The 13,297-nt window shown below is 52.4% G+C and overlaps 1 protein-coding gene across 2 annotated transcripts in view; it reads left to right on the top strand.

Moving 5' to 3' along the window:
- Nucleotides 1–13,297, top strand: part of DCAF8 (DDB1 and CUL4 associated factor 8) — a 58,384-nt gene that overhangs the window by 4,906 nt on the left and 40,181 nt on the right. The window contains exons 2-4 of one of the 2 annotated variants that reach the window (XM_040332874.1): nucleotides 3,508–3,545; nucleotides 6,878–6,969; nucleotides 12,439–13,133. In XM_040332874.1, the coding sequence (XP_040188808.1) occupies nucleotides 6,921–6,969; nucleotides 12,439–13,133 (744 nt within the window). In that variant the 5' untranslated portion in view covers nucleotides 3,508–3,545; nucleotides 6,878–6,920. The remainder of the gene's footprint in view (nucleotides 1–3,507; nucleotides 3,546–6,877; nucleotides 6,970–12,438; nucleotides 13,134–13,297) is intronic. The other variant, XM_040332875.1, reaches the window with a different exon arrangement.

The following is a 13,297-nucleotide window of genomic DNA, read 5'->3' as shown; positions in this document are numbered from 1 at the left end:
ACCACCGCCTATTACAGCGCCCTCCGGTGGCCACACCAATCCAACACACACAGGAGTAACGTCACCCGGCAATGGCTGAAGGCCGGCATACCGGAGAAGATGCTGCCGTCGGCGGGACTTTTAAACCTTTCCCTATTTAGAAGCTTAAAAAAAAGAAACCGTTCTGTCATGAGACGTACGTGAAATGGTTTCGCTTTCTCCGGTGACGCCTCGTAGAGTCACGGAAAGTCCGGTTTCGTCTGACGTCCTGGAAAGTCCTCATGTTTTATTTATTTATTTTTGCATCTTGTTGATGATTTCCCATCAGCGGGTGAGGAAAGTCTTGTCTAAAAAAGCAGAAATTAGAACAATATAACATTTTCACGTCCTTTTTTTGGCGTCCTTACGTGTGGTTTGGTCTGATGCCCCCCCCCCCCCCATGGTGCGGAACGTTCTCGGGGTTTTCTCCAAGGAAGATCTATCTGTATCCGGAATTCCTTCTGATCAGAAAATATCTGCCCCGTCCAATGAGGTTGGACCTTTCTGAGCCAGGGGTCTTTGACTTTTTCCTGTATTATGAATATAATCTGAATGGATGGGTGATCGGGTTTTAGTTGGAGCTTCTTTGTAATCGGCGTGAAATGATTCAGAACCGAGGAAGAAAATGAGGGGATAAAGCAAAAAAACTAGCTGAGGGTTGGATACAATCCTGCAGCGGGTTGGAGTTGGCTGTAGTTTGGTGATCCTTCCTTTTTGAGTTGTGCGGTGTTGGGGGGTCTTGGTTGTGCGGTGTTGGGGGGTCTTGGTTGTGCGGTGTTGGGGGGTCTTGGTTGTGCGGTGTTGGGGGGTCTTGGTTGTGCGGTGTTGGGGGGTCTTGGTTGTGCGGTGTTGGGGTTCTTAGTTGTGCAGTGTGGGAGTTCTCGGTTGTGGGAGGTCTTGGTTGTGTGGTGTGTTGGGGGAGGTCTTGGTTGTGTGGTGTGTTGGGGGGGTCTTGGTTGTGCGGTGTGTTTGGGGGAGGTCTTGGTTGTGCGGTGTGTTTGTGGGGGTCTTGGTTGTGCGGTGTGTTGGGGGGGTCTTGGTTGTGCGGTGTGTTTGGGGGTCTTGGTTGTGCGGTGTGTTGGGGGGGTCTTGGTTGTGCGGTGTGTTTGGGGGGGTCTTGGTTGTGCGGTGTGTTTGGGGGGGTCTTGGTTGTGCGGTGTGTTTGGGGGGGTCTTGGTTGTGCGGTGTGTTTGGGGGGGTCTTGGTTGTGCGGTGTGTTTGGGGGGGTCTTGGTTGTGCGGTGTGTTTGAGGGGGTCTTGGTTGTGCGGTGTGTTTGAGGGGGTCTTGGTTGTGCGGTGTGTTTGAGGGGGGTCTTGGTTGTGCGGTGTGTTTGGGGGGGGTCTTGGTTGTGCGGTGTGTTTGGGGGGGGTCTTGGTTGTGCGGTGTGTTTGGGGGGGGGTCTTGGTTGTGCGGTGTGTTTGGGGGGGGGTCTTGGTTGTGCGGTGTGTTTGGGGGGGGTCTTGGTTGTGCGGTGTGTTTGGGGGGGGGTCTTGGTTGTGCGGTGTGTTTGGGGGGGGGTCTTGGTTGTGCGGTGTGTTTGGGGGGGGGTCTTGGTTGTGCGGTGTGTTTGGGGGGGGGGTCTTGGTTGTGCGGTGTGTTTGGGGGGGGGTCTTGGTTGTGCGGTGTGTTTGGGGGGGGGGTCTTGGTTGTGCGGTGTGTTGGGGGGGGTCTTGGTTGTGCGGTGTGTTGGGGGGGGGGTCTTGGTTGTGCGGTGTGTTGGGGGGGGGGGGGTCTTGGTTGTGCGGTGTGTTGGGGGGGGGGGTCTTGGTTGTGCGGTGTGTTGGGGGGGGTCTTGGTTGTGCGGTGTGTTGGGGTGGGTCTTGGTTGTGCGGTGTGTTGGGGGGGGGGGGGGGTCTTGGTTGTGCGGTGTGTTGGGGGGGGGGGTCTTGGTTGTGCGGTGTGTTGGGGGGGGGGGGGTCTTGGTTGTGCGGTGTGTTGGGGGGGGGGGGGGGTCTTGGTTGTGCGGTGTGTTGGGGGGAGTCTTGGTTGTCAGGTGTGTTGGGAGGGGTCTTGGTTGTCAGGTGTGTTGGGGGGGGGGGGGTCCTGGTTGTGTTGGGGGGGGGGGGGGGGGGTCTTGGTTGTCAGGTGTGTTGGGGGGGTCTTGGTTGTCAGGTGTGTTGGGGGGGTCTTGGTTGTCAGGTGTGTGGGGGGGGGGGGTCTTGGTTGTCAGGTGTGTTGGGGGGGGGGGGGGTCCTGGTTGTGTTGGGGGTCTTGGTTGTGCGGGGTGTTGGGGGGGGTCTTGGTTGTACGGTGTGTGGGGGGGGGGGGTCTTGGTTGTCAGGTGTGTTGGGGGGGGGGGGGTCCTGGTTGTGTTGGGGGGGGGGTCTTGGTTGTGCGGGTCTTGGTTGTACGGTGTGTGGGGGGGGGGGGTCTTGGTTGTCAGGTGTGTTGGGGGGGGGGGGGGTCTTGGTTGTCAGGTGTGTTGGGGGGGTCTTGGTTGTCAGGTGTGTTGGGGGGGTCTTGGTTGTCAGGTGTGTGGGGGGGGGGGGGTCTTGGTTGTCAGGTGTGTTGGGGGGGGGGGGGGGTCCTGGTTGTGTTGGGGGTCTTGGTTGTGCGGGGTGTTGGGGGGGGTCTTGGTTGTACGGTGTGTGGGGGGGGGGGGTCTTGGTTGTCAGGTGTGTTGGGGGGGGGGGGTCCTGGTTGTGTTGGGGGGGGGGGTCTTGGTTGTGCGGGTCTTGGTTGTACGGTGTGTGGGGGGGGGGGTCTTGGTTGTCAGGTGTGTTGGGGGGGGGGGGGGGGTCTTGGTTGTGCGGGGTGTGGGGGGGGGTCTTGCCCAATTGCCCTGTTAATTGGTTCTTCCTAAAGATAAGGATTGGAAGTGATCTCTGACCTCTGTTCTCCGGCCAATGATCTGCAGCCTTCTCATGGCACAGTGTCTATCACAGGGCCTCATTCACATGGGCACAGTAAAAGTCGGGGGTGAGGTTTTACCGACTGCCCACCTACATGCAGAAATGCCCCCACTCGGGGCCGGCTTCGCTATGCATGAATCTGCATGTCACATTCAGCGGCCCGTCCCGCCGCCAAACATGACCCTTTGAATGGGGCCACGCTACGACCACATGCCATGCATTGCGGTGGGTCAGCATTGCTGAGAAGGTGACCCATCTTCTCACCGCCTGCCAGATGCCATCTGACGAGATCTGTCTCGGATCGCTTTTCAGGGAGGCAGCAATAAGAGCCGCACATGTGAATGAGCAGCGAAGAAAAAGTTCTATAAAAGCTGTAAATATAATCCACCTTTTTATGTGTTTAGTAATGCGAGACGCATAAGGACTACAAGCGGCCAATGCTGATTGGGAAAGTTTTGGTTCCGGTTGTGATTTGTGGCTGGGCTCGGCCGTGATTGGCTGTTTGTACATTACAACAACCAATGAGGTTGGCGGATGAATGGTTGGGGGGCCTTTTTATTTGCAGTGCTGTCTTTGTTTATACAAGAGGTGTTTGTTGTGTCTGATAATTTTTATTTATTTTTCCTCTTTTTGCAGACTTTTGCACTTTGGAGTCACCAAGTCTCTTCACACTGGTGAGTGGAACTTCTATAAAGTGTACCTGTCACCCCCCCCGAGCCCCCTGACAACTCGTAGAGTGCGTTTTTGATGCGTTCCATCCAGAAAGTGCAACATTTTCTACTTTTGTTGACTGCACTGGTGCGAAATGGGGGGCCATTGGAATTCATGTTAACTTGTACCCAAAAAAAAGAGTACAGTGTGGCTCTCCAGTATTGGGAGGATGTCCATTGATGTTCTCCAACCAATCACCCCCCCCCCCCCCCACACACAGACACCCCCTAAGGCACTCATTAGGCGCTATCCATGACCACTCTGCCTTTTGGATCCAGCCCCGTTGGTGGCGGCCTCGTTGGTGGCCCATCGATCGGTGAAGAAAAATGTACTTATTTTCAAAATTTTTATAACGGCCTCGCTCGTTGGTGGCCCATTGGCGGCCTCGCTCGTTGGTGGCCCATTGGCGGCCTCGCTCGTTGGTGGCCCATTGGCGGCCTCGCTCGTTGGTGGCCCATTGGCGGCCTCGCTCGTTGGTGGCCCATTGGCGGCGGCCCCGTTGGTGGCCCATTGGCGGCGGCCCCGTTGGTGGCCCATTGGCGGCGGCCCCGTTGGTGGCCCATTGGCGGCGGCCCCGTTGGTGGGCCATCGATCGGCGAAGAAAAATTACTTATTTTCAAAAATTTTATGGCGGCCTCGTTGGTGGTGGCTCGTTGGCGGCGGCCTCGTTGGCGGCGGCCTCGTTGGCGGCGGCCTCGTTGGTGGCTCGTTGGCGACGGCCTCGTTGGTGGCTCGTTGGCGACGGCCTCGTTGGTGGCTCGTTGGCGACGGCCTTGTTGGTGGCCCATTGGCGGCGGCCTTGTTGGTGGCCCATCGATAAAGAAAAATTACTTATTTTCAAAAATTTTATAGCGGCCTCGTTGGCAGCGGCCTCGTTGGTGGCTCGTTGGCGGCGGCCTCGTTGGTGGCTCGTTGGCGGCGGCCTCGTTGGTGGCTCGTTGGCGGCGGCCTCGTTGGTGGCTCGTTGGCGGCGGCCTCGTTGGTGGCCCATTGGCGGCGGCCTTGTTGGTGGCCCATCGGTGAAGAAAAATTACTTATTTTCAAAATTTTTATAGCGGCCTCGTTGGCGGCGGCCTCGTTGGTGGCGGAAAGTTGGCGGCGGCCTCGTTGGTGGCGGCCTCGTTGATGCCCCATCAGTGAAGAAAAATTACTTATTTTCAACATTTTTATAACGGAAACTAAAATTGTTTTGCAAAAAATTCAAATTCCCAGTGGTGATTAACCACTTAAGACCCGGACCATTATGCAGCTAAAGGACCTTGCCCCTTTTTGCGATTCGGCACTGCATCGCTTTAACTGACAATTGCGCCGGTCGTGCGACGTGGCTCCCAAACAAAATTGGCGTTTTTTTTAGTTTTTTTACAAATAGAGCTTTTTTTTGGTGGTATTTGATAACCTCTGCGGTTTTTTTTTTTTTTGCGCAAAAGTGCCACCCCTCAGTGTCCATCCATGCCCAGTGCCCACCTATGAGTGCCCATCAGTGACACATACCAGTGCCGCCCATCAGTGCCGCCATATCGGTGCCCGTAATCGAAGAAGAAAACTTACTTATTCACAAAAAAAAATAACAGGAAAAAAATAACAATTTTTTTTCAAAATTTTCGGCCTTTTTTTTAGTTGTGCAAAAAATAAAAATCGCAGAGGTGATCAAATACCACCAAAATAAAGCTCTATTTGTGGGAACAAAATGATAAAAAAAATTGTTTGGGTACAGTGTAGCATGACTGCGCAATTCTCATTCAAAGTGCGACAGCGCTGAAAGCTGAAAATTGGCTTTGGCAGGAAGGTGCGTACCGTATTTATCGCGGTATAACGCGCACCCCTAAAGTGGCCCCCGATCCTGTGGAAAATTTTGTTTTTTTGTACTTGGTTTTGGTGTCTTGCGCGGTGTCCATCGGCGGCCTTGTCGGGTCTGGCGTCCTTCTGCGGCTTCGGGTGTCCTCTTCGGCGGGTCCGATGTCCTCTTCGGCGGTTCCGGCGTCCTTCTGCGGCGTCCTCGCGTCCTTCCCGCCACGAGTTTGAATATTGCGCCGGCATATACCGAGCGCAGTACACTCGTGAATCTTCAGGCAGGCTCGGCCTGTACAGGACGTCAGTGCGAGAGGCGCCGAGTCTGCCCGAAGATTCACGAGTGTACTGCGCTCGGTATATGCCGGCGCAGTATTCAAACTCGTGGCGGGTATCGGCGTATATCGCGCACCCACGATTTTGCCCTGATTTTCAGGGCAAAATAGTGCGCGGTATACGCCGATAAATACGGTAAGTGCCCCCCGGTATGGAAGTGGTTAAAGGCCCAAAATAGTAAAAAAAAAAAAAAAAAATTACATTTACCTCTATTTCTTTCAGTACAGCCTAGAAACAATGGTGCGCATTTAATTTTTTTTTTTTTTTACCCCGATACAAAGTAAAAAAAAAAAAAAAAAAAGGAGCTGATCTTTCTCCATCCTTGACTTGCCATGCCTTGGTCTGCACTGTGTCTCCGCATGGAGGCAGCCATCTTTGTAGAGGCAGGGCCTTACTTCCTCATGGCTGAGCCTCCAGCAAGGAGAACAGTGAGCACTTACTGGTCTGCACTGTGTCTCCGCATAGAGGCGGCCATGTTTGTAGAGGCAGGGCTTTACTTCCTCATGGCAGAGCCTCCAGCAAGGAGAACAGTGAGCACTTGCCATGCCTTGGTCTGCACTCTGTCTCTGCATGGAGGCGGCCATCTTTGTAGAGGCAGGGCTTTTCTTCCTCATGGCAGAGCCTCCAGCAAGGAGAACAGTGAGCACTTACCATGCCTTGGTCTGCACTCTGTCTCTGCATGGAGGCGGCCATCTTTGTAGAGGCAGGGCTTTACTTCCTCATGGCAGAGCCTCCAGCAAGGAGAACGGTGAGCAGCACAGTGGAGACTAGAAGACTAGAGACTAGAAGTCAGAGGCAGCAGTGCCTTAGATCTCACATTTCAGATATACAGCTGTAGGTTCAGGAGTACCTAGGCCAGGGGGGTCTCAAACTGGTGGCCCTCCAGCTGTTGCAAAAACTACGAGTCCCATGAGGCATTGCAAGGCTGACCGTTACAAACATGACTCCAAGAGGCATGATGGGACTTGTAGTTTTTCAACAGCTGGAGGGCCGCCAGTTTCAGACCCCCCTGGCCTAGGCACACTCGCATACCAGGAAGTGCGCTGATATTATTGGGGGGGGGGGGGGGGGATTTTTCAGGGTATTGCGCGGGAATTTTGAGCCCTGTAGAAATGCTGCTTCTTGTGCTAAACGAAGTATAACCCTCATCTTCTTCTATCGTCTGCTCTAGGTATCTTGCACTTTAGTGTCCCGGCTTCCGGAGGGGAGTCGCCATGTCATTTAATGGAGAGATGGCAGAAGGCAAGACGGATCTAGCCAACGGTAAGCCGGTCCGTTCGTTTCTTGCACTTGCGGTAGATGGGTATGCTTTTTGCAAATTCTGTGGGGTAGATTCAGCTAGGGAGCGCGTATTTGTGTGCGGGCGTAACGTATCCTATTAACGCTACGCCTCCGCAACTTTGACAGGCAAGTGCAGTATTCACAAAGCAACGTTGCGGCGTAGCGTAAATTGGCCGGCGTAAGCCCGCCTAATTCAAATCTGTAAGATGTGGGCGTGTTGTAGCAAAATCATCGTGACCCCACGTAAATGACGCTTTTTACGAACGGCGCATGCATCGTCCGTGAAAGTATCCCAGTGCGCATGCTCCAAATTTACCCGCAAAAAGCCAATGCTTTCGACGTGAACGTAAATTACGCCCGGCCTTATTCGCGAACAACTTACGCAAACGACGGAAAATTTGACGCTGGCCCGACGTCCATACTTAACATTGGCTGCGCCTCATCTAGCAGGGGTAACTTTACGCTGGAAAAAGCCTTACGTAAACGGCGTATCTGTACTGCGACGACCGGGCGTACGTTCGTGAATAGGCGTATCTAGCCGATTTACATATTCTAGGCGTAAATCAGCGTACACGCCCCTAGCGGCCAGCGTAAATATGCAGTTAAGATACAACGGCGTAGGAGACTTGCGCCGGTCGTATTTTAGCAACATTTAAGCGTATCTCAGTTTGAGCATACGCTTAAAGTTGCGACGGCGCAGATTCGGACTTACGACCGCGTATCTACAGATACGCCTGTCGTAAGTCTTTCTGAATCGGGGCCTGTAGCTGCTGACCCTTAATAGGACACTTACCTGTCCAGGGATCCAGTGATTGTCCTCCCCCCGAGCCGATTCTTCAATCAGTTTTGGGTGCGGCATCTCAAGTAAGGGAAACGGGTAGTGAAGCCTTGAGGCTTCTGCGCATGCGCGAGTTGTTCTGCGCCCTGTAGTCTTCTAGAACCGGTGATATGTCCCAGAAGACTGCGGCAAACTTTCGGGTTAGATTTGAGCTGGAAGTGGGAGTAGGTAGGTACCTGTCAAAACCCAAGTGGAGCTGTAGGTATAGAATAGCAGCCAATTAAAGGGGTTGTTAACCTTCATGTTTTTTCACCTTATTGCCCCCCCCCCAGCCTCCCCCCTTTTACTTAACCTGACCCCCGAATTTCTGTGGGCGTGATGCCACGTCGCTCTCTCTCCACTGGTTATCGGCTCTTCATTGGATAGATGGCAGCGCAGCCATTGGCTCCCGATGCTGTCAATCAAATCCAATGACGCGGGGGTGGGGCCTAGTCTATGGACGCAGAGTGTATGACACGGGAGCGTGCCCGCAAGGCAACCCCCCTCGGGAGAGAGCTTCCCAGAGGGGGTTATCCAATGCGGGGAGGAGCCGCCGTGGGACCCCAGAACAGGAGGATCGGGGGCCACTCTGTGCAAAGTGGAGGTAAGTATGGTATGTTTTTATTTTTTTATTACAGCAACCCCTTTAACCACTTAAGGACACCTTCACGCCGATATACGTCGACAGAATGGCACGGCTGGGCACATCCACGTACCTGTACATCCTCTTTAAGAGCCCAGCCGTAGGGTCGCGAGCGCCGCCGCCGGCGTGATTGCGACCCAGTCCGAAGCTCCGTGACCATACCAGCGGCGATCGGTTTGCGGGTCACGGTGCTTCGGACAGGGTCGCGAGCGACCCTACGACTGGGCTCTTAAAGAGGACGTACAGGTACGTGCTTGTGCCCAGCCGCGCCATTCTGCCGATGTATATTGGCATGAAGGTGTCCTTAAAGCGGTTCTCCACCCTAAAGTGGAGTCCCGCTGATCGGAACCCGTCCCCCCTCCGGTGTCACATTTGACACCTTTCAGGGGGGTGCAGACAGGTATTTGCACCCACTTCCGGCCCGGCATTCATGGGCAAAAGACGGGCATTGCGTCACATCCCGTCGCCCCCCCGTTGTGTGCTGGGAACACTCGGCTCCCAGCACACAGCGGGAGCCAATCGGCGGGCGCGGCGCGACTCGCGCATGCGCCGTAGGGAACCGGGCAGTGAAGCCGCAGCGCTTCACTTCCTGGTTCCCTCAGCGTGGATGGCGGGGGGAGCAGCAGGGTGACGAGCGATCGGCTCGTCATCTGCTGCGATCGGCGCTGGACTCCTGGACAGGTAAGTGTCCTAATATTAAAAGTCAGCAGCTGCAGTATTTGTACCTGCTGGCTTTTAATATTTTTTTTTTGGCGGAACATCCGCTTTAAGTGGTTAAAGGGGTTGTTGTAATCCGCGATCCGTCCCCGGAGCTAAAGAACGGGGAGAGGTGAGTGTAAACACGGCTTCCCCGTTCTTCGTCGTGGCAATGTCAGTGATCGTGTGTTCCCTTATATAGGGAAAGACGATCAGTGACGTCACGCGTCCAGCCCCACCCCCCCTACAGTTAGAAACACATATGAGGTCACACTTAACCCCTACAGTGCCCCCCTAGTGGTTAACTCCTAAACTGCAATTGTCATTTTCACAGTAATCAGTGCATTTTTATAGCATTTTTTGCTGTGAAAATGACAATGTTCCCAAAAATGTATCAAAATTGTCCGATGTGTCCGCCATAATGTCGCAGTCACGAAAAAAAATCGCTAATTCTTGCCATTAGTAGTAAATAAAAATGTATTAATAAAAATGCCATAAAACTATCCCCTATTTTTGTAAACGCTATAAATTTTGCGCAAACCAATCGCTTATTGCGAATGTTTTTATTTTTTTTGTTTTACCAAAAATAGGTAGAAGAATACGTATCGGAGACTCTTTACCACGTGATCAGCCGTGTCCAATCACGGCTGATCACGATGTAAACAGGAAAAGCCGGTAGGGGAAAAGGGGAGGAGCCGCTCCAGGTGGGAACCCAGATGAATATCCTCCGTTGCAGACAACTCAGGTGCCGGCAATGCATTCAGCAAAGCAGGAACAAAGATTGTCTCTGGACAGCCGCACTCTGAACAAATTGTAGCCTTTTATTGAAAGGAGGACAGCACTACAAGTCACAGCAAAATAAAACCTGACTACTGACGCGTTTCACACTGAAACTAGTGCTTGGTCATAGCCGGTAATCGGCTTTTCCTCACTCGCGTCTGTCAGACGCGAGTAGAGGAGAGCTGATCGGCTGCTCCTGTGACAGGTGGGGGGTTAGTGCTGATCGATTATTAGCGCAGCCCCCCGAGGATGCCCACACTGGACCACCAGGGATGCCACCAGACTACCAGGGATGCCCACAGGTATGCCACCCTAGACCACCAGGGATGCAAATCGGAAATAAATAATGGGTGCCAATCAGTGCCCACAGGGATGCCACCAGACCACCAGGGATGCCCACCACAGATATGCCACCCTAGACCACCAGGGATGCAAATCAGAAATAAATAATGGACACCAATCGGTGTCCACAGGGATGCCACCAGACCACCAGGGATGCCCACAGGTATGCCACCCTAGACCACCAGGGATGCAAATAATCGTAAATAAATAATGGATGCCAATCAGTGCCCACAGGGATGCCACCAGACCACCAGGGATGCCCACAGGTATGCCACCCTAGACCACCAGGGATGCAAATCAGAAATAAATGGACGCCAATCAGTGCTCACAGGGATGCCCACAGGTATGCCACCCTAGACCACCAGGGATGCAAATCAGAAATAAATGGACGCCAATCAGTGCTCACAGGGATGCCCACAGGTATGCCACCCTAGACCACCAGGGATGCAAATCGGAAATAAATGGACGCCAATCAGTGCCCACAGGGATACCACCAGGGATGCCCACAGGTATGCCACCCTAGACCACCAGGGATGCAAATAATCGTAAATAAATAATGGATGCCAATCAGTGCCCACAATGGGCATCACTGATTGGCAGGCATTATTGTTTGCCACTGATTGACACCCATAAGTACAACACATTACAGTCTATCAGTGCCTATCCGTGCCTCCTATCGGTGCCCATCAATGCCACCTCATCAGTGCCACCTCATCAGTGCCCGTCAGTGCAGTACCATCAGTGAAGTAGAAAACGTACTTATTTATAATGTTTTGTAACGGAAACAAAACAAAAAAAAAACGTTTTTTTTCTAAATTTTCTGTTTTTTTTTTTTTATTTTATTTTTGCAGAAAATAAATATCCCAGAGGTGATCAAATACCACCAAAACAAAGCTCTATTTGTGGGAACAAAATTATAAAAATGTAATTCGGGTACAGTGTAGCACGACCGCGCAATTGTCATTCAAAGTGCGACAGCGCTGAAAGTTGAAAATTGTTCTGGGCGGGAAGGTGTATAAGTGCCCCCCGGTATGGAAGGGTTTAACCACTTAAGGACCGGACCAATATGCTGCTAAATGACCCAAGGGTTTTTTACAATTCGGCACTGCGTCGCTTTAACAGACAATTGCGCGGTCGTGCGACGTGGCTCCCAAACAAAATTGTCGTCCTTTTTTTCCCCACAAATAGAGCTTTCTTTTGGTGGTATTTGATCACCTCTGCGGTTTTTATTTTTTGCGCTATAAACAAAAATAGAGCGACAATTTTGAAAAAATGCAATATTTTTTACTTTTTGCTATAATAAATATCCCCCAAAAACATATATAAAAAAACATTTTTTTTCCTCAGTTTAGGCCGATACGTATTCTTCTACATATTTTTGGTAAAAAAAATCGCAATAATCGTTTATCGGTTGGTTTGCGCAACATTTATAGCGTTTACAAAATTGGGGATAGTTTTATTATTTTTTTTTTTTTTTTCTACTAATGGCGGCGATCAGCGATTTTTTTTTTTTTCGTGACTGCGACATTATGGCGGACACTTCGGACAATTTTGACACATTTTTGGGACCATTGTCATTTTCACAGCACAAAATGCATTTAAATTGCATTCTTTATTGTGAAAATGACAGTTGCAGTTTGGGAGTTAACCACAGGGGGGCGCTGTAGGAGTTAGGGTTCACCTAGTGTGTGTTTACAACTGTAGGGGGGTGTGGCTGTAGGTCTGACGTCATCAATCGTGTCTCCCCTATAAAAGGGATCACTCGATCGATGCAGCCGCCACAGTGAAGCACGAGGAAGCTGTGTTTACATACGGCTCTCCCCGTTCTTCAGCTCCGGGGAGCGAATGCGAGGGGGCGGCTAGAAACAAATAGCCGCTCCTGAAGCCACGGGAACCGCCGCATGTACCAGGGGGGGGGTCCCGATTGGACCCACGTCTAGCAGAGGACGTACAGGTACGCCAATGTGCCTGTCCGTGCCATTCTGTGGACGTAAATGTACATGCGGTGGTCCGGAAGGGGTTAAAGATCCGTTATTGGATATTTAGAGCGGTTTGCTGACCGCCTCCCCGTTGGCCCCCAGCAGTACTTTTATTTCGGCTTTTGTACCATTTGATTATTTGTTGTTGATTCTCTTTTTATATATCACCCGGTCTCCGTTCTTCTCTCGCTCAGGAAGCGTCTCCAGCAGCCCAGAAGACATGTCCGGGACAGAAGAAGGGAAGGAGAACTCCTCCGGCATCGAGGTGGAAGCCTCCGACGCCAGCCTCAGTTTAACCGGCGAGGTCACCGGCACCAACCGCGCCGAAACCAAGGACAGCAGCTCGGAGAGCTCGGGGGAGGACAAAGACTCCGACAGTATGGACGATACCGGACTGTATTCCATTAACGACGAGAGTCGCGCAAACGACCGTACGCACTCGGAGGACGATGACGACGACGATGAGGAAGAGGAGGAGGAGGAGGAGGAGGATGAAGAAGACAGACTGCGCAAACGAGGCCAAAAAAAGCGAGCCAGCAACGACCAGGACTCTTCCGACGACGAAAGGGCTTTGGAAGACTGGGTGTCCTCGGAGAAGACGCCTTTGCCCAGGCCCCGGTGGCGAGCCCTCCGCGCGCTCAGGCAAAGGGAGATCGGAACCAGCCGGCGCTTCATCTACGACGCCTGCGGGGCCCGCGGGTTCGTCCAGAGGTTCCGGCTCTTGCACGGCCTGGACGGGCACCTCGGCTGCGTCAACACCTTGCATTTCAACCAGAGGGGCACTTGGTTGGCAAGCGGCAGCGATGACCTCAAGGTGGTGGTCTGGGACTGGGTGAGGAAAAAGCCCGTTCTGGAGTTTGAGAGCGGGCACAAAAGCAACGTGTTTCAGGTAGGCACACCTACTGTCTACTCGCTTCAGGGGTTTTCCTTTTTTTTTTATCTTTATTTATAATGTTCAATACAAGACAATACAACTTTAAAATGGTTCACTAAGGGCAATTTTACCTATTTGTTGTATTTTTACCTTTTTACGCACAGCAATAAATATGCCTT

This window comes from Rana temporaria, chromosome 13 (genome assembly GCF_905171775.1).
Source record: "Rana temporaria chromosome 13, aRanTem1.1, whole genome shotgun sequence".
Classification (NCBI taxonomy): domain Eukaryota; kingdom Metazoa; phylum Chordata; class Amphibia; order Anura; family Ranidae; genus Rana; species Rana temporaria.
The sequence above is the reverse complement of the archived record's forward strand: the minus strand, read 5'-3'. Positions and strand labels throughout refer to the sequence as shown.